The sequence below is a fragment of the Phyllostomus discolor genome, chromosome 2 (genome assembly GCF_004126475.2).
Source record: "Phyllostomus discolor isolate MPI-MPIP mPhyDis1 chromosome 2, mPhyDis1.pri.v3, whole genome shotgun sequence".
Taxonomy (NCBI): Eukaryota; Metazoa; Chordata; class Mammalia; order Chiroptera; family Phyllostomidae; genus Phyllostomus; species Phyllostomus discolor.
The window spans coordinates 188,054,878-188,074,822 of NC_040904.2; the positions used below are offsets into that span (position 1 = coordinate 188,054,878).

The 19,945-nt window shown below is 37.7% G+C and overlaps 1 protein-coding gene across 2 annotated transcripts in view; it reads right to left on the reverse strand.

Annotated features, from left to right (window-relative positions):
* The window catches only part of PTPRO (protein tyrosine phosphatase receptor type O), a 192,672-nt gene that overhangs the window by 59,725 nt on the left and 113,002 nt on the right, over positions 1-19,945 (reverse strand). For both annotated transcript variants that reach the window (XM_028532493.2, XM_036019312.1), the window contains exons 3-11: positions 17,086-17,244; positions 15,381-15,533; positions 13,302-13,745; positions 11,387-11,548; positions 8,649-8,845; positions 5,219-5,339; positions 4,681-4,874; positions 3,629-3,740; positions 192-343 (exon numbers count right to left, since the gene is read on the reverse strand). In XM_028532493.2, the coding sequence (XP_028388294.1) occupies positions 192-343; positions 3,629-3,740; positions 4,681-4,874; positions 5,219-5,339; positions 8,649-8,845; positions 11,387-11,548; positions 13,302-13,745; positions 15,381-15,533; positions 17,086-17,244 (1,694 nt within the window). The remainder of the gene's footprint in view (positions 1-191; positions 344-3,628; positions 3,741-4,680; positions 4,875-5,218; positions 5,340-8,648; positions 8,846-11,386; positions 11,549-13,301; positions 13,746-15,380; positions 15,534-17,085; positions 17,245-19,945) is intronic.

A 19,945-nucleotide genomic window follows, 5' to 3' on the forward strand; every position in this document is an offset into this window, starting at 1 on the left:
GAGATTAAAAAGTAGGCTCTATAAAAAAAAGAACTTAATTTTGGCCCACTAGCCTACCTTCAGAGCCTAATACAATGCCATCTGGCATACAAACATTTGTTTAATATTTCAATAAACTTTGCTGAACGGTTTTCCATAGTTTATGCAAGCCAGTGTCCACATGCCCAATAAAAAGATTCAAAGGAACATACGCTCTTTTTAATTTTCTTCTTCCCTTCGGCAACGACCATCCAGTGCAACATTCTGGAGTGGGAGAGGTCAGTTGTGTCATCCCCGTACGTCCAGCTTATGTATAACAGACTGTTGAAATATTCCACAGAAGTGATTTCTGGAGCCACTGGGGCTACATGGAGGGAAACAAGAAACTTGAGTGTAAGAGACTACTAAGAGTTAATGTGCTTATCAATAGAGCATGAAACCCCCTACAAGGTTAAAGAATTAAAATTCACATCACATGATGGTCATGGATACCCTTGGGACTCTAAGGACTGCAGTGGACGTACATCGTGCAAGATTTTGTGGGCCCTTGCCTGTATGGCTCTGAGTCAAGGCAGCACTATCTGAACCCAAGGATACCAAGGTTTGTTACAAAAATTTTGCAGTTACAAAATTCCTAAAATGTTCACTTGTTTGGGTACGCTTATACATCAATAAATTCATTACTAAGCACTGGTGAACTTATTTTCAAAGAAGTACTGGAAACTCTGGGATTCTATAACAATGTCTTTTTCATTGGGTGTGGTGAAGGTGTGTATTGGAATAAAGGGTGGCAGGATCCATGAGCAGAGGGACAAAAAATAAATATTATTTGCATAAAATACAAGGCAACATCATTGGCAGTGTCTCAGTTGAAGTGCTTTGCAGAAGGTAGGCTCTTAATAAATGCTGCTGAAGCAAGAATAAGGGAAGGAAAAGATGGTATTTTTATCATGCTGCAAAGTTAAATTTTCTCTAACACTGAGTTTATTAATTTATTTTATATTTTTATCCATGATGCAGCATAAAGCCAACTAAAATATCTGGAGGAGGATTTCTACAAATCATAATGAATTATTTTCTTTAAAATGTTTCTGATACTCAAAGCATACATAACTAAAGATGCTTTGAAAGAATTATTCACTGATAAGATTTGTGAGAGAGTAAAAACACATTTCTGTTTGATGTGAAATAACAGTAGCATTTCTATATGTTTGACAATAAAATCTTGAAATATCAGCAATGTGCCTTAACAAGTAACACAAACCCTTATCACACTTCAGAATATTCTAATAAAGGATAATAACCCTGGCTTCTTCATAGCCTCTTAACATATTCCTATATACTTCATCATATACAACCACCTACACTTATGTTTCTTCAAAGGATATTTTCTCATGTTCTAATTCTAGTGAGGACAAGAAACACATTTAAAATTGCAGACCCAGAAGTATACATCTCCACTCCGATTTTTGTACTTCATGGTTACTCTAAAATGCAGCATGGTGCTGAAGGACCACAAGATGTCACTCTTTGTTTATTAAACATTACCTGGGAGCCCAGCATAATCATGCACGTGACTTGCAGACACAGCAAGTTGCCTAACAATGACAGTAGACTTGATGTCTAATAAATCACACCTTATTCAAATATTTTGTTCCTCTCTCCTTTTATATCGCACATTTTGGCAATTTGGACCATAAGTAAAAGCACAGGAAAGTGAAATATGAGATCCTTATTTGCTTTAAAATTGAAATGACAGAAGAAAGGCAAAAAAAAAGCTAAAAGTTTAACTAGTTTTAAAAATAAGTGTAAAAACAAATCAACTACCATTATGTATTACTAATGATTTAAACTACATAATTTAACTTGCACAGTATCCTATGGGATATTATGTCCATATTATAAATGTGAGAATAGAGATAATCTGTATCAATATGCTTAGATAAGACTGTGGACCGCAATGTGAGCATGACTTAGTAGTTTGTTCCAGGAAAAGATAAGAAATTACCAAAAACCAATTTATTGAAGATAATAGACTGCTCACTTAGGCAAGTAGATTGTTGATTAACCACAGTGTTACATATCCAGTATCCAGACTTGCGTTGTCAACCTAAACTGTTATATAATGATCTTTGTCCAATCCCAGTGGGTTCCCAGCTCTGAAAGGCACACCCAGACCACTTTCGTCCAGGACTCCAAATCCCACAACGAATAGCAAGTGCTCCATTTCTGATGCCCCTCTGCGATGCTGCAATGGTGGGCAAGGTGGTGCTCTGCCTCACTGCCGGGAGTGCTAAGGCACTGAGGTTTGCTCTGTTAGCCAGCTGTCAGCTAATACTTTGAGTTTTACCAATGAGAAAGTAGAAGTCTAGGATCAGTAAGATAATTTGCTCACAGTTCTCAAGTTAGAAATTGGCGAGCCAGGTCTGCTCAATCAAGTGTTCAGAGAGGACGTCTGGGCTATTTCCAGACACTGCTGTCTGAGAAGAAATGAATATCTCAGAGAGTTAATCCCAATAAAGTTAAACTTATAATTTACTGATACAATGATATTTAATTATAATAAATATGTAATTATTAACACAGTCAAAAGTGTAGCACAAAGCTTGATAAATAATTGGTGTTTCTCTTTTTTTGAGCAAAGAAGGAGTGTTAGACATTGGCTAGTCAGGAAGAGTGATGAACTACACAAGTTAATTGTGTAAGAATTCACACATGATTTTCCCTTTATATTTTAATTTATAAATTTCAACAGAACAAAGCTAGATGTGCATTAAGAGAAACACTGCCAAAATTATTCTTCATCTAAAATACTTTTTATCTTTTTTCCAGTACAACTCTAATTATAGCCTTATAGTCCAACCCAAAGTTCTTGAAAAATATTAATTCAAACAACCAGGGTTAATGTCTCTTTGATGGATTTTCCATTTTCATTGTTACCTCTAATTGCCTCTGCCATCTCTGCTACGTGATGATGAACTGCATAATTTAAGGCTCCAAGATCTAACATGAACATTTTTTAAAATTTACTTAAACTTTGTATTTTGGTAAGCAGCTTATTTAATTGAGGCAATAATAGATAATAACAGAGGATGGATAATTTATTATCCCTATTTTCCACATAAAAAAACTTGAGGCTTAGAAAGTTCATGTGCTCAAGGTTATACATGGTATGCGGCAGAGCCATGATTCAAACCCAGGTCTACCTGGCTCTGAAGCTTGTTTTAACTCCTGGGGAGGACAATACTGCAGTCAGCCTGTGACTTTAGAAGTGGCTTAATTAATAAAGAAGTGGAGGCACTCTAGCAAATACAATCATCAAATGGGTGAAGTCAATTGAATGCAGTGTGAAACTAAAAGCTTTGCCTGCTACATCTCTGGTCTCATCAATTTCCAACAGAGGCATGTAACTCAAGGTCAGGGACTCAGAATAAAAATAAATCAAGGACAGTAGCTCAGGATAAGAATAATGTTTTAATTTTTAAAGGCTATCATTTGAACAAACAATGGATGTTCAGACTCAAGCATATTATATTCCATGAAACTGGAGCTGGGTCAATCCTGCGTGACTAACACTTTCTGGAGGTGAGCCCCTTCGGAACCACCACAAAAGAGTGTTCTCAGAAACCATTTCCCGTGCACCACTCACCTGTTATGAAGCTTATGGTAGAACCATCACAACAGCTCAGTTCCGGGTCTCCCCAGGTCACCATGGTCACTCGGAAGTTGTAGTACCATGCGGGTAACAGGTTAGCTATTCTCTAAAAACAGCAAGGACACAGAAGTCGAAGGGGGAATATCATATTTTTGGAATAGAGTTATTTTTACCAGGCCACGGAAAGAATCAATAACTAATTTTTGTCTTTCTTTTCTGTGCCTTGTTGTACACACCAAATTTTCCATGAAAAAAGCACCCTTTTTTGGAAGTAGGTGAGGTGTAAATAAAATGTTATGCAAAAATGTAATGTAATTTTCAAAAGTGATTCAAAGGTATAGAGTCAGCTATTTCCAGTGTTGGTTTTATTTTGCACTTTCCTAAGTTATGTTACAGAAGTGAAATAATACTTATTTGCAAGTGATTGTATGCACACATCTCCCTATTTCTACGCCAAACAACCTTTAACAACTCTATCCTCCCAGCTTGGACCATAAGGACACGTCCTTGATGGGTGGTGATTACCAGAGCTGTCCGCTGGGTACAGGGCAATTGTGTATGACTGATAGGTAATCTGCACTGTACAAATTATTCAAGTTTTAGAAAGAGCAGTCTTTACCTGCTCCCTCATGGCGTGACATTACAGGTATTTAACTGATTTGCAGATGTCAAGAACTGTCATCATTACAGTGAAGCAGTGTCAGCCAATCACTAAATGATGAAAGGTAAACTCTTGTGTTTTTCTCCCTTGGAGCAGCAACAAACAATAAGCACTTGATAGCTCTACTAAAATGTGGACTAACAAACAAACTCAGTTACAGGTGAAAGCTAGTTTCACACAATTCTCTCTCTTCTTCAAACCAAACGAACAAACGACAAACAAACAAATAAAACCTGAAAACAATCCTAACAACAAAAACAATGAAGAAACCTTGATAGTAGCAAGCTGCTTGTGTATATTTACAGATGCCTTTTTCTGACACTTGGTACAAACAGGCATGTCCATTCACACAGGAAAGTGTGCCAGACGGTTAAGGAGAGATTACCACTGATGCAGTTAAGGAGACAGTTGCTGCTATTTCATAGTACGTTGTCCATTCTGATGTCATTGTTGCAGGATTGAAGTAAAACATTTCAACCACGTATTTTCTGAACACTCCTAAATAAGGTCTGGTCCAGCTCAAGACCACTGCTGTAGGGCCCAAGGGGTAGAGCATTAAATCCTTTATTCCGGTTGGAACTAAGAAGAAGGGGGAGGGGGAGTGAAGAAAAGAAACCCAAGGAGAAATGTTTAGTATCTTAGCAATGGCTTCAAACTTCTTTTTAATAACTGAAGTGTTCACTCTTCTGATATAATCATTGAAAACTAAACATATTTACCCCTGATCCGCTGCCCCCTACCAGTGGTCAGTGCTAGAACTGTCTATCAGCTATATAATTGTAATAGTTTCTTACTCTGAAGGTAGGACATAGGGTGAACAAGAATGGCCCTCCCACATATGACAATAATAACTTGAGCTTGGACATTGCACCTGTCCAAACAACACTTGAATAAAGTTGTTATTCTTATAGCTGGCAACTTACCAATGGCAAATGTCACGGGGTCTGAAGGTGGTCCAATCAAAGGGCCTTTTCTTAGGTACATCACAACCTGGTACTGGGCACCAGGAACCAGATTTTCAATAATGGATTTGCTTGAGTTCACCTTTAAAGCAAACACCCAGTAAGATTTCTTCAGAGCTGGGGTTTTAGAACGTGACACAGAGGCTAACATTGTATTCAGAGATTTTTTTGGGAAACCACAGATGCCTTTGAAATCCAGAATCCTTTACTCAGGCCAGGGAAGGTCAGATTCCAAAATCAGGATGATTTATAGTTTGTGTGAACGGTGAAGAGGGCCCAGAAGATTTCAATTCTATGGCTGGATTTAATAAGCCCCAGGAACTGCTTTATACCCATCAATGTCAATTGTAACTACATCCACAAGAGACACATCAGCCTCTAACTGTAATCAAATCAGCAATACCGTAAGGATAGCCTGATACCCTAAATTGTAGTGTCAGCTGATTACATTACAAAGATCAGTGCAGGAATGCCCTTAGTCCCTTGTCACTGAGAAGCACATAACATCTAATTACGGAGATGGAAATGACTTCAGAAATTACCTAGTCCAAATTTCTCATTTAATAGATCAACAAAGTAAAGCCAGAGAATGGCCAAGGTCACATATTGAGATTCAGTGGGAGGTCTAGAAGCCTAGCCTGTGACCTCTAGTCCACACTCCAGGCTTAGCATGGAGACAAAGCAGAACACAGTTTGCAAGGCTACCATGGCCCCATAAAACATTGTTGTCGAGAACATTTCTCATTGGATGAGCTCTTCCTTACTGGTTAAATACAAAAAACTTTGGTTATGTAACAAATACCATATAGAGAAACACAGAGAAAATAGATAAAATGTAGCCATTCAAGTTGAATGTTGCTGTGCATAGATGGGAATGATTGTAAGAGCATACTGGTTTAACCTGTAGTGGTTCTAATTTCAACACAGTCTTGCTTGGAGAGAACACAGTTTTCTATTCAGACTTCCTGAGATCAAATCTTGACCCTACCTTCATAAACATGGGAATTTACTTGATAATTTATAATTTTTAAAATAACTCTTGCCTTGACTTCCTCATTTATAAACTATAGATAATACTATTATTTATCTCACAGAGACTTGTAAGGATGTTTAAGCTAGAATATAAAAATGTTGACTCTTACTACTCAACTTTTAACCCCAAGATTACATAAGATTATAAAATTGCTGCAAAGGCACATGAATCAAGGGAAAATAGCATATTGTTGACAGCTTACCTGTGTCATAATTTTGAAAAGTCTCAGCACTATTTTAAGAATGAACATACCACATATGAAGAACATACACATGATGAGGACAGATTAAAATTAATGGATACAATGTACCTATGTGGAAGGCCAGATGTTAAGCTTCATGAACTTAAGGTTCAAGTCAAATTTGTTTTATTCCTAACACCTCTCACAGGCTCCACCTACCCCAGACATCCATGGACTTGGAGGAGGAGGGGCACCAGCGGTGAACCTCATGGATGATCTGGGTGAGAAATAAAGCAAAGACCCTGTGGTACAGTTAATGGTGGAGGCAAAATAGGGAGAAGGAAACTATGAAATAGTGAAGCATTATAGTAAGTGTTAATGTGTCTGGCTTTAGAATCACACTTAGTTTTCAGCTGTATTTTGAATTTTCTGTTCAATATAATCACAGTACCACTGAATATAAAACTAAAGACATATTATTGTTATTATTTTCTTTCTAGACAGTGATTGCTTTAGAAATCACCCAGATCAGTCAGACCAATCCTGGCGAGAACACCTCCTGGATTCCTTTGGCTAATGGCCACACAACTGTGGGCCAGTTTTTAAGACTTTTTAAACTGATGTTTCTTCACCAGAAAGTGTGTGTGTACATGTGCGTAGTGGGGCAATGGATGGTGGTGGTGTGATAACATCACAATCCTCAAAACATTCTTGTGGTAATTGAGATAACACCTAACACACTGGTTTTTAGTTCCCACTCTCAACCTAAAATATCCGTCTCCCTGCCTGTAACCTTTAACTGTGTCATGTTTGCACTTCAAAAAGGTAGTATCAAGGTGGGCTTGGATCAGCCTTTTCTGGCTCATTTATAATGTACACTATCTCTCTGTACCTTTAGCCTTTTATTTCCTGTAAAAGATACATAACTTGTACATTATCTGGGGCAAGGAAGAAATGTCCCTTGGAGCAGCCAAGTACTAGAACATGTTTGTAAAAGAAACACATCTTTCTCTCAATGTAGAGAGTCAATCATCTGTGGTATGCTCACGGAAGGAAGCTTATAAGCTGCACAGTGAGCTGTGATTTCTATGATTAATTGGTTCAGCATATTTACTCCTTAATTTAATTCAAGTCAAGGGGTGGCCTCATTTTAAGTAGGGGCTTATCTCAGCACTCCAAGGCTTTCTAGTGCTCCAAGGGCCACAGACCCTGAATTCATCTTATCAGTTTACAAATCCTTCCTCTTTTAATTGTATTAAATACCTGTTTTTTTGTGTGTTGCAAATGGAAACATTTTAAATAGCTTTTATATAGCAAACATCTCTTTTAATTATATTTCCAGTGTACTCCACATGAATTAATTTTTTTTTTTTTGCCTTTAGGGAGGTAAATATTGTGTTTGTAAGGACACCAAGAAGCAGTAAATTTGATCTAATGAAATAATAAAATGTAATAGATAATACAACAAAATAATAAAATGTAAATAAATCTAGGTTTTAGGAAATAGGACTGGGCTCCATCCAGGCTTCCGGTGGGGAGTCAGTGCGCAGGAGAGTGAGGCCCGCTCTCAGGCCCAGGCTGCTTGGTTCCACCCAGGACCCATGACCGGCCTCTGCCCGCTTTCTGGCCTCACGCCCACAACTGTGGGTTCTCACACTGACTGACTGCCCCGCCCCCTCCCTCCCTGTGCTCGCTAACTCCTAGTCATCCTTCCAAACTCTTCTCAGTTGTGATTATTGAGTTTTTTACCTTATATACTTCTAATTTTTGAAGTATTTTTTAGCGAGCCTACCTTACTTTTACAGTTAAAATAACAAGAAAGAGAAGGAGGAAAAAGTAAAACAACCAAAAACTCCCCCAAACCTTCTGCACGGTTGTCTCCTCTCCTGGGGGAAAATTTTCTCACCAGTCGCCCAAACACTCTTGCCCCCATTCATGCCTCCCCGCACCCACTTCCTTCCTTCACACGGCCTCTTGGTCATTACGTTTATCCTATGTAATCCTATCCTATCAGTCAATTCTCTTGAAAAACAACAGCGAAAGGAAGATGGCCAACTGGAGAGGGAAAAGGAGGGTGACTGCGACCCAGCAGCCACGCACACTCTTCTCCTGGCTCTCGAGGCCGCGCTGCCTGCAGTGGATGGGTGAGCGAGCCCGACAACGGGCAGCTCCTTTACCTGCGTGCAGTACTGTTTTTCCAGCCTCTGGCTCTCCTTCTGTTTCTGGCAGGTGAGTGACACCACCGACACGATGGTGCCGTTGTAGTTCTCTTGGGAAGATGTCCAGGACATCAAGGCGGTGGTTGAGCTTAAAACGTGGACACTCACGTGCTGCGGCTTCTCAGTGAGTTCTTCAATCCACTCTCCTGAAGGACCTGAGCATTTCAAAGGAGAGCACAAGGGAGGTTCGCGCTGAGACGGTTGAGATAAAAGATTCGGTTTAAAAAATCTTGTGGTTTTCCTTCGCCCTAACAAAGATACTCAAAATAGGATTGGCAGCTAGACTGGCAGGCCTTTTCATCCTCCGCCCAGCGGCTGCCCTCCGCAGCCTCACTCATCATTGACCTACAGGACAGCAGCCGCCGCAGCAGCTCCACTGAGAGACCGAAGATCCGCTTCCATGGTCATGTGCACCTGAGTTACTCTGGAAAACTCTTCACCAGACAGACTCGACTTTTCTTTTAAGAAAGAGCGGGCATCACAGAGTGACACTTCACCAGTGTTTATAGTTTCCTTGCTACTAGGATCTTTGGTCTCTAGAAATAATTACTTTGAGATTCAAACTATCGTCTACTGCAGTTGATTGAAAACAATTCAAATTTGGCAACAGCAGGATGGAAGAGGCAGGGTGTGACTCTATGGGAGAAGAAATGGGCAACAGGCTGGCTTAATTAAAGAAGCTGGCAAAAACCTGCATGATGATTTGAAGACACGGTAGGTTTCTCATGATAAAATATCGCCATAGCAGTGACCGCACTAGTTTTGTTCCCTTAGGTTTCTAAAGGGGTTATGAGCACAGTGCCCGGCACATAGGAAGGGCTCCAGAATTGTCACGGTGATTATTATCTGCAGAAACATGCCAATGTGAAACTTCCTTCTATTTGCTTAGGAGACATTTCTCTGTTCCTTAATAGAAAGCTGTATTCCCAGGCTGGAAGCCAGGACAGGAAAAGGAGCAAGTGCTAGGGCCCGTGCTGGGGACAGCAGTCTCTGGCTCACCGTAAATGGGGCAAGGGAAATAACAACGATGATGATGATGAGGATGATGATGATGGCAAAGAGGTATAGCAGTCATTATATGCTAGGCTGTGTTTTAAGTCTATATGTGTCTGTATAGTGAATCCCTCAATTTCTATAACAAACCTGTAAGATCAGTAGTGGTATTAATCTTACTCTCAGATGAGGTAACTAAGGCAGAAGGAGAGTGAGCTGGAATTCACACGCAGTTTGTTTCCAAAACCCATGCAGTGGTTGAATAAATATTTGTTGAAGGTACAGCAGAATTAATAAATATGCAAATAGTATAACCTCAGGCTAAAAGCAGATGTACACAAATAAAATAAATCTAGAGAAATACCACACACACAGAAGCTCTGTGTTTTGTGCCGTGTGCTATGAAACAGTAGAAGCTCAGAGACGGGAAGAGCCAGCGCGGCCAGAGTAGCTGAGGGAGTTTTCCCGGAAGCCATTAACACTTGAGGGGGATCTCTAGGAGCAGCAAGGAAATCTTTTGGTTAATGAAACAATTTTAGCCTCATGGGAAGAACTGAATAGTAACCTTTGTTCTTATTTTCAAGTGATCTCACGCCAAAGATCTCCCATAATTGGAAGACATTAAAGGCAATCGTGACTATTCTTTCTGCGTGTCTAATGGCTCTTTCAGGCCTTCTACCAGCGGCAACATTTTTGGTTTCTTAAGAAAAAAGGCTATAGGACTCATGGGCGTGGACAACCATGCTGTGATTGCTGGGGAGAGAGGGCTGTAAATGGACTAAATGGTAATGGCAAAACTACAATAAAGATGAAATTTAAGAAATGTTATGTGGGACATTTCCAACATTGTTAAGCTGCTAAATAAATCAGTCTCTTCCCACTGTCCTTGTCCTCCTTGTCCTGCCCACCTTTTTGAGGATTATTGGATGGACAGTGTGGTGTTTTGCCTTTGCAGATAGTGATAAAGTGTATGGTGGTCATCCACTTTGGAGAACAATTTTTTATCTATTCGTTTCTGTGTCTGCTTCCTGCTTACCAGAGGCACCTCGAAATCCTGATGAGCAACATAACTGATTTTTAGCCTCTGAGCTGTTGGTAAATGTACTCAGGTTAGCTAAAAGCATTACAGACATGCTCTGTTTGTAGAGCATTTACAGGCTACTTACTACTCTGCTATTTCTCTTTATGGGACCAGTAGATGCCACCCCCAAGACTTGACGTTGGGCCTTTTAGGATATTCTGGCTTTTTCTTTTTGTAGCAATTTTATGGTGACCAGGTAGGTCTTACTAAACTCCACTTGTCTTTCATTTGAGCTCTATAAACTCAATACCTTAATGAGACTTTTCACACAGCTCAACAATATTACGTTTCTTTACGACCTTAAACACAAATCATATTTCCAAGACTGCATGTTCATGTCATTTGAGAGTTTGTATAGCTAGTGTGAAAGGTCAGCTTAAAAACTGTGCAATTATTACAATAATAAAAAAATCCTTAAGTTAAATGCGTAGGTTTGTGACTATGAAACATACATATATTTCTTCTGCTCTCAAAGTGGCATGGATTTGGGATTCTCCTGACCTTGAAGAATTCTCAGTGTCTCTAAGGTTTGATGAGTAATTCACGCCTGGGCATCATTAGTCCCACCCGTTCCATTGTTCCAGCTCCCCTGTAAGTGCAACATGGCCTCGTTGGTACTTACTGATGTAAAAACTGAGTGATTTTGCGGAATTACTCTTTCGAGTTTCACAAGATCCTGAGGAACTAAAGGTTGTCACAGATAACTTATATTTCCCAGGCTCCTTCAGTTCAGTAACAAATTCATGTGCTTCTTCAGCCACTGTCAAATGTTCAGTAAAGTTTTCTGAATCATACATGAAAAGAGAAGATATGTAAATTGATAACTGGAAAAGCCTTGACTATAGACAAGTCAGTTAATACAAAAGTATTTTTTATTGTCTCTTTTTGTTAAATTCAATTATATCTCTAAGCTAAAGGCACTATAAATAAAAGATGATCAAGGGTTCAAATTGATTTTATAATACTTTTAAATGACTAAACTAAAATATGGTATATAAATCAATAAAATGAGGGTGAACATATTGTGTATTATTACATACAGTTACTAGAAGTAGAATGTCAGAAGATAGCAATAATTGACTCATCTGGATATAAGTAATAAAAAATAACCAGCAACAAATATCCTAAGAGTTCTTTGTGGTAACAAAGAATATCCAAAAATGCCTTAAAATATATTGGATTACTTCTAGTTATAAACAATTCCTCTGGACATATTTTCTCACACTTGTAATATTTTTATCTGCTTTTTTCCAGAACTTTTAAAAGTAAAAATAATTTTTATATTGCTTCAAAGTCCACTCCTGTTCCTTATTACTCATTTGATTTTAATAGCCTTCAACAGTTGGTGATTAGAATCACCTCCAACAGAATACAGTAAAGTCAGATAAAAGCATGTTGAACCTTCATGGAAATGAGCATTAAAAAAAATCCTGAGTTACAAGACCCTATTTTCCATAAAGTATATTGAGGAGCAGAAAAATAAAAACCAGATTAAGGGAACTTCTTTTTAAAAATACAAGTAATTCCAGGCAAATGTTAAGAATTTTGATTCACATAATTGGAAATGGAAAGGATTTTAATTTTATACAATACGTGGGTGTGGTTTACTGCTCTATCCTGTAGCATAGAGGAATCTACAGATTTTTGTATCTCGTTCTACTAAATAAATTAGAAGCGAACAATATGTCAAATGTGAAACTACATGATTCTAATGCCCTACACTGGAAATGACCTGTCATTTTAGGTTCAAATTTTGACAACTTGACAATCTTTACCACCCAAACTACTAGACTGGAAAGCATAAAATGAAGTATGGTATTGTAAAAACAAGACAAAGAACAAACAACTATAAAGATCTATCAAACAACAAGTTAGATATTATTCATGACCCCAATTTTTTGAATGCCAAGGCTTTGCTTTTTATGAATTAGTAGGCTAAAAGGTAAAGAATGACTCTCAGAAGCTGGCTAAGTGGATACGATATATAACATAGTCACTGCAGTGGAAACGCTGGTTGCTGTGCATTTTGTTTTCTCACCAGCTCCTCCTTGGGAGAATATGCCCCAGGAGCACACCCCAGGGGAAATTAGGAGAGCTGGGTAAGCAGGACACAGGCTTGGTTCTCTTGATAAAGTAGCCATTTTGTAAGAAAGATTCTTTAGTTGTATCCTTCAAAAATTTTTGAAAACACAACATTTCTCCAGAATATTTTGTAATTTGTGATGGTGGTTAGACCTACAGATCAAAATCTTTCCTCAGTAGCCTGGGGTCCTTAAAATGTTGGGCAGTGAAATGTTTCCAGCTGCCAGTACTTGCAACTTAAGAACTAACCAAACCTGCCGATTCTGATCTAATTGGCTCATTTTGTTTCCTAGTCTCAGTTCACGTTGGAAACTTAAATTCTTCCCTTTATTATTTTTCTTTAGCTATTAACTGTCCCGCATCAGTCTCTCTTCCTAAACTTAAGTTCAAAAATGTTTCAATTCCCTTTCCTTTGTATCATTTCTCATTTCCTCTGATGTCCCATGTTGCTTTACCTTCTCTTTCTATGTGGATATGGAACCCATCAAAGGCAGTGGGCGGCTTGGGCGGTAACCAGCTCAGTATCATTTGCACAGGGAAAAATGAGAAAGGGCCTGATGGTGACTTCTCGGTGTCGCGGAGAGTATTGTTATTTTCGTATGCCAGGGGAAGTGCACTGACGAGTTCATCTTCATTTTCAGGAGTTGCAGACACACTGTCCCACCAACGTGGCTGGGATGTCGTTTCGTAATCACTGCTGTTAAAATCAGGCCAACCAGAAGAAATGTTGCCCGAGGGAATATCCGGAGTTTCATCTGTAAAATGGAACAGTTTGTCTTTTGCCATTGTTTCTTCCGACCTCATGAACGATTCCTCTGGGAAACTGCCACTCTCTTCTTCCCAGTTGTTTTTGTTCAAGTTTATAATACGAACTGAGATATTTCGAGGTGGGTAAGGGGCTGTAAGAGAAAGAATTTTTATTTTCAAGTACCTTTCAAACTCTACTATAGTGAATGCTTAATCTATTAATGTGTCAGATCCACAAGCAAGTTAACAAAATGGAGTTTAGTTTGCCTTCTGTATTTTTCTGTTCTACTTTATGATTCCAGCACACACACCTCTACGATTTCCTGTGTGGCATCCACATTAGTCTTCCATGTTGGCTTGTGATGCCATGCTTGTCCAAACGGTAACTTAACCGCTTTCAAGACACGGACTTACATCAGTATTTTTCAGTTATAATCTCCCTTTTCAAAAATCTGAATCTCTGTAACTGGATCTTTCTTACAAAAAAAAAAAGCAACTACATATAGTGTACTTATAGCTATCAAGGCAAAAATACTCCTTGTGCCATAGCTGCACTTAGGTGGGTGCGTGTATGAGTTGCCTTTTGAATCATTACCACACAGGTTGGAAATATGACTTTACTCCTCACTTCTCGAAAGTAAAACATATGAGCCAAAATTAGTTTATGGATTATCGAAGCATACTTCTCTAGAGGTAGAAAATTATAAAGACACATTGCACGGCCTTTACCTGCAATATTTTCCACCTATTCTTCAACTAGCAACTCAAATATCACCTCTTCCATGAATTCCTCAGAAAAAATTAATATCTTCTTCCTTTGGGTTGTTCTATAACTTTATACCTCTTTTATAACATGTATCGCAGTTTGTCTTTTATTAGTGCCATTTGTACAGAATGTCTACCACTTCTGAGGACAGAGAAACTTTCTCACCAGTCTCTGTCTTCCTCCCAGTACGTAGAGCGACTCCCAGGTAAAAGGCTCTCAATTAGTGGTTCTTTACTCGAATTGAATAATGAAAAATACAACCAGAATCTTAGATGTTGACATGAGGTGAATTACATAATTTTTTTTTTTGCTTTGGCCTTATTAATGAGAATCCTGACAACTTAGGATTTCAGATTGGAAGGGTCTCTGGAAGGATCTCACATAAGCCATTCCCAGCATTCATATGAATGGCTTCTTGAGCTTTCCTATTGAGTGTTTAGGCACATTAAGCACAGGTGATTATACTGTCTAATTATATTTGACACTTACATTGGTATGAATAATGGATATTTAGTAGTCATATACTTGTTTTACCCATCTTTTCTTCTATCCATCCATCCATTCATCCATTCATCCATTTTATAATAGTGTTTCAGATTAGTTGTACTACTAGAATTAAGCATTGTAAGTTTTGGATACATCTGAATCCCAAAATTTTCCTTTAACAATCTAAACATCTGTACTCAAACATCTTCCATCTCTTTTTCTGCTAGATGGACATATAGAAGAACTGATGTCTGCTGGATCTAGTTATTTAATTCTAACTTTTCATAAGATTATGTTCTTTTTATCCAAAGAGAATAAATCTGTGATAACATTGACACATTTTAGATTCTCCTTACTGAATGTTTTGCCAGGTTCCCTTTACACTAATAGAGAAGTCACTTCAGATTATTAAAAAATTACATTTATTTCCTTTCTGAGCTCTGGAGCAGAATTTTTCTTAGAATGATAAAAAGTATACATACAATAACATATAATTTAAATTTTTCCACTAAATTTAATTTTTCAGAACACTTACCAGTTCTGTGTTGTTTGGGTTCATGACTGACACCACTGTACTCCACGAGAGTACTTTTATTAAAAGTTGCCTCTGATACCAGCTGAAAGGTAATATTACTATAACATATTCCTGGCAGCCAGTGATTAAATACTGTTTTTCCCTTAAAGAAATCTGAGAAGAGAAAAATGAATTTTGTTAAAATATTGGTCTTCTAAATGACACATTCTTTTAGGAAATTCTAACCAATCTGATTCAATATAAGTAAATAATATTTCCTTCAACTTCTGGCATAGAGAGCAATAAATATTTGGCATAAAGGTAGAGACAAAAATTTGGATTTTTAGACTCAGTCCTGAAAGGCTTTTTAAAATAAGACTTGGATATAATTGGAGTTGAATTTTGATTACAGGAACATCTGGTGTATTAAGTGGAGAAACATATATAGAAATTGTGAAAATTGGGTTTATGTTAGCTATTTAGTTTAAGATAAAAACCCAAGGTATTTTGCCACTTTATGACTTAGAAAAAAATAATTTTACAAGAAATGTTTTCTGTAGGCTCACTCATAAAACCTAGTCTATTTTACAAGTAGAAATCCAATGCAAGTTAGAAAGAAATGAGAGAAAGAAATAAAAAGTATCTCTTATGCAGTTAAAAGCCAAAAATAATTTTAAAAATTAATTAAAAAAGAGCACATTCACTTATTTTTAAACTCATGCCTTTTAACTCAGCAAAAGTTCCAGTGATTGCTTTTCAATCATTTGTACTTATGTGTGATAATCTCTTTTCATTGAAAATAAAGAATGCAATAATTTGTGGAATTTATGTTTATTTTTGTTTACATGTTTTAAAGTATTAAAAAACTGTAAAATGCACTGCACGTTTCAAACAGTGTCTCATTAAAAAAGGAAAAACATCTATGGAAGAAAAGAATTTGTAAAAGCAGCAAGTCAAAGTGGTGTTTTTCTGGCCAGCATGCACTCTCCACCTCACCAACATGTTTCCCGTTGCAACCAGGCAACTCTGACACCATCATCCAGGGCCCTGCAGAGAACTGTGTGGTCTGCCGTCCCGAGAGTATCGAACTTCCTCCACCTCAGCTCACTCCCAGTGAAGCCGAATTCCGTCTCTTCCTTCCCTCTCCACCCTTCACTCCCACACTCCGGCCCAGAGCAGTCTACTTGGAGAATTTGGCTTGGTTCTATTGAAATTATTAATTCCCCTGGGCTCTTGTCTTTCTCTCCTCTCCCCACAGATTCTGTATCAAGCCAATAAAAACAGTAAAACTAGTTTTTGTATATTAATGCATTTAGCTTATCATACAGATAATCATCTTGGACCATATCCAAGAAAAAATTTGTAAGAGACATCTGTCTAGATTCCCAGTTCTAGAAGTGCCCTTCTAACACACCCAGGAGGAAACAGCGTGAATTCATTTCCTGTACCAGATGTGTTACCTTTGGCAAGAATAACATGCAAGTGACAATAATTCGAGTATTTCTAAAGCTTACACATGGCACATGACTCTAAACTAATGAAGCAAACATTCTAAGACTCCTCACAACAAGATTGTCGTGAATCAATGATTATTTTTAATGGTTTATTTGTGGTGAAATAGTGAATTTATAAGATCTCTTTAGAACAAGAGAACAGACCATTTAGTAAAAATCATGTAAAAAGTCATAATTAGTCATCATTTATTTGATCTTCCTTTGCCTCTTACCTTTATATAACATTGTCCGGAAGTCTTTGCCTTCCCAATAGCTTATGTTTACTCTCGTGAAAACATTGTATTTTTCTGGATAATGAATTTCAAACAGGACTCCTGTTTCAGGAGAAGGCTTATAGTCATATATTGAAACACTGGTTACAGGTAGAGGTTCTGCAGAAAGAAAAGTAAATGAAGAAAGAAGAAATGGAGCAAAAGGGAGAGAGGTCATTATCCACACTTGGAAGTACCAAAGATTGCCCCTGTGAAGACTTCACACATATTTTTATCATCTGTGAGCACCAAATTCTTCAGTGCTCATGAGCTGAGGGTTCTCCTTAGCCGTAATTAACAAAGTATACTTGATGTGGAGTTTTCTGCCTTTCAAATAACTTTAATGTTCCTTTTTTCCACTTGCCTTTGGCAACAACCCTGAATCTAGGAAAAGCAAACAGAACATAAAACCATGATAACTCAGAGACTTCAAATTACTTGTCAGAGGTAACTCAGCAAGGACAATGTGGCAGAATCTGTGTCTCCAGATTCCTAGTTCACTTTTCTCCTCCCAAGTCAATAAAATTCAATAAGAAAACAGACCAGTAACAGAAACTATGTTTTTGCTCTAATCAAGTATCAATGTTTATTTGAAGATTTATTTCTTTGGGTTAACTTAGCACTTATTTTTCTATTTTGAGTATAAGATTACAAACTCTCCTATTTTGTGAGCATGAGAGTTTATGGTGTTTATCAAACTACTCTTTCATTGGAAGTTTTAAAAATGTTTATTTCTATTTTGCTTGAGTTGTTAACTAATCCCAAACCTTTTTAAATACTCCTTTTTAAAAACTGTGATTGATGTATGTCTGTATTTGCTTCACATCCCACCATTCAGCAAAAGCCTTGTAAAATGAGAGAGGTCTCCCCATCCCCGTGCTTCTGATGGAATTATTGGATAATTTTTACTTACATTTACTTTATTCAAGAAAAAGTTTAAACTAATTGGGTTGCAGTTAACCATTGTATTATAGAAGAAAAAATACTTTGATTCAAGTTTTAGAATAGAGAGGATATTTGGACATCATCAATAGACTAAATGAAAGCAATATCCTTAGTTTAAATGCTACACTTTTAAAATCTTATCTTAAATGATGTAGGAAACCAAAATATGACTTAGTTCATCCCACAAATTATTGAGTAGCTACTTCATTTGAGTATGTAGCTAAATAACTTTCCTTTTGTTCCTCAGGATCTTAACCTATTTTTGCTTTTGCTTTTGATTGAAGAGATCCAGGAAGGACTGGCATTACATGTTAAAGCTATGATTTTCCCTGGAGTTTTTGTAAATATGAGCCGACATCTGTAAGAATTAGGGAGGCCTCTAGATTGCCACGTATGTTGTGGTCATGTCTCTGCAGACTGCGCTCTATATAGACTCTGTGTTAAAGTGTCTCTACCATCTCTCTGCCTGCATCCTTGCTCTTCTTCCTAAAGGTAACAGTTTAACACAGTGAATTCACTTAGGTGTCACATAAATGAATGGAAAAATAAACAAATGACCTCCCTCCAAACACTCTCTCTCTGTGATTAATGTCAAAGAAGTTTTGAACCATCTGAAAATCTTTCCACCCAGTCTAATTACCAACTCATGGAGTCCACCAAACCTAGCCATTGGCTGTGGATCGAAGGGAAACAAAATGAAAGCTAACAGCAGTGGCCGCGGCACAGCAGCAGCTCTCCATCGCGGCAGTCGTGTTTCTCACCCTCACGGGGGCTCTGTCTGCTGAGCAGAGAACTTAGGGCTCTACTCAATCTTTCATGCCCTGAGAGATGAGGTCTGCACATCAAAGCTACACTCAAACTTCGAAATTCAAGGGATACATGAGGATTACACACAGACACTTTATTTTGTGATTTGTTTTGCGGCTGCACGCTACTTAAACTTTAAACTAAGGGAATTTTTAAAATGCCCACTTACATGTTTGCTTCTTATATTTCCCTCAGCTTCAGCTTCAGTGACTCAGGTCAGCTGCACATTCTGACATCCAAGCCCAGGCATTACTGAGCCATATTGAAGCCCAGAATTACTGTGTTCTACAGAGCTCAAATGCATATTTGAGCTATTTAAAGATATTTTACTGTATCTCTCCATTTATTTTTTTATTACCATCATCATCATCATCATCATCATTATTATTAAATGAATGATGTGCCATAAACCAGAGCTGTTGTTACTGTGTGCTTTGCAGTGAGGACCAGATTAAATCTTTTTTCATCTTTTTTTGATTGTTATTCAATTACAGTTGTCTCCATTTCCCCCCACCACTCCTCCTCCTCTCAGCCATCCAATAAGATTAAATCTTGACTTAATTCATTAGCCTTTCTTTGCCAGCCATCCTCTCATTTCTTGCTTTAGAAATCAGGCTGGACAGAGAAATGGAGATGTTAGAAACTATAAATCCTTTTTACATTTATTTGTTTATTACTTCTTTTGTCCTCAGATCTCTCTTTGTGTTTTCAGATATAAAGCTTTACAAACATAGTAAAACATAGTTTAAACTTGCCCATATTATTAGCCCAGATCCCAGGTGCTTCTCACCCTGACCAGCGGTAAATTGTTGCTCTGAAGTTGGTGTATATCTTCCCCTGTATGTTTTTTACTTTCATTATTTGTATGTGTCCGGTTTATACATAGGATGTTATTTCACGTTTCAAAATATTATGTGAATGGTATCATGTTATATGTTTCATTTTGCAGCTTAATATTATCGACTAACATTACTTTTGAGATTTGTCCATTCTGATACAAGTGTCTATAAAAACTGTATAATTTCTCTATTATTCTTTTGTTAGATAGGTTGTTTTGAATCATTCATTT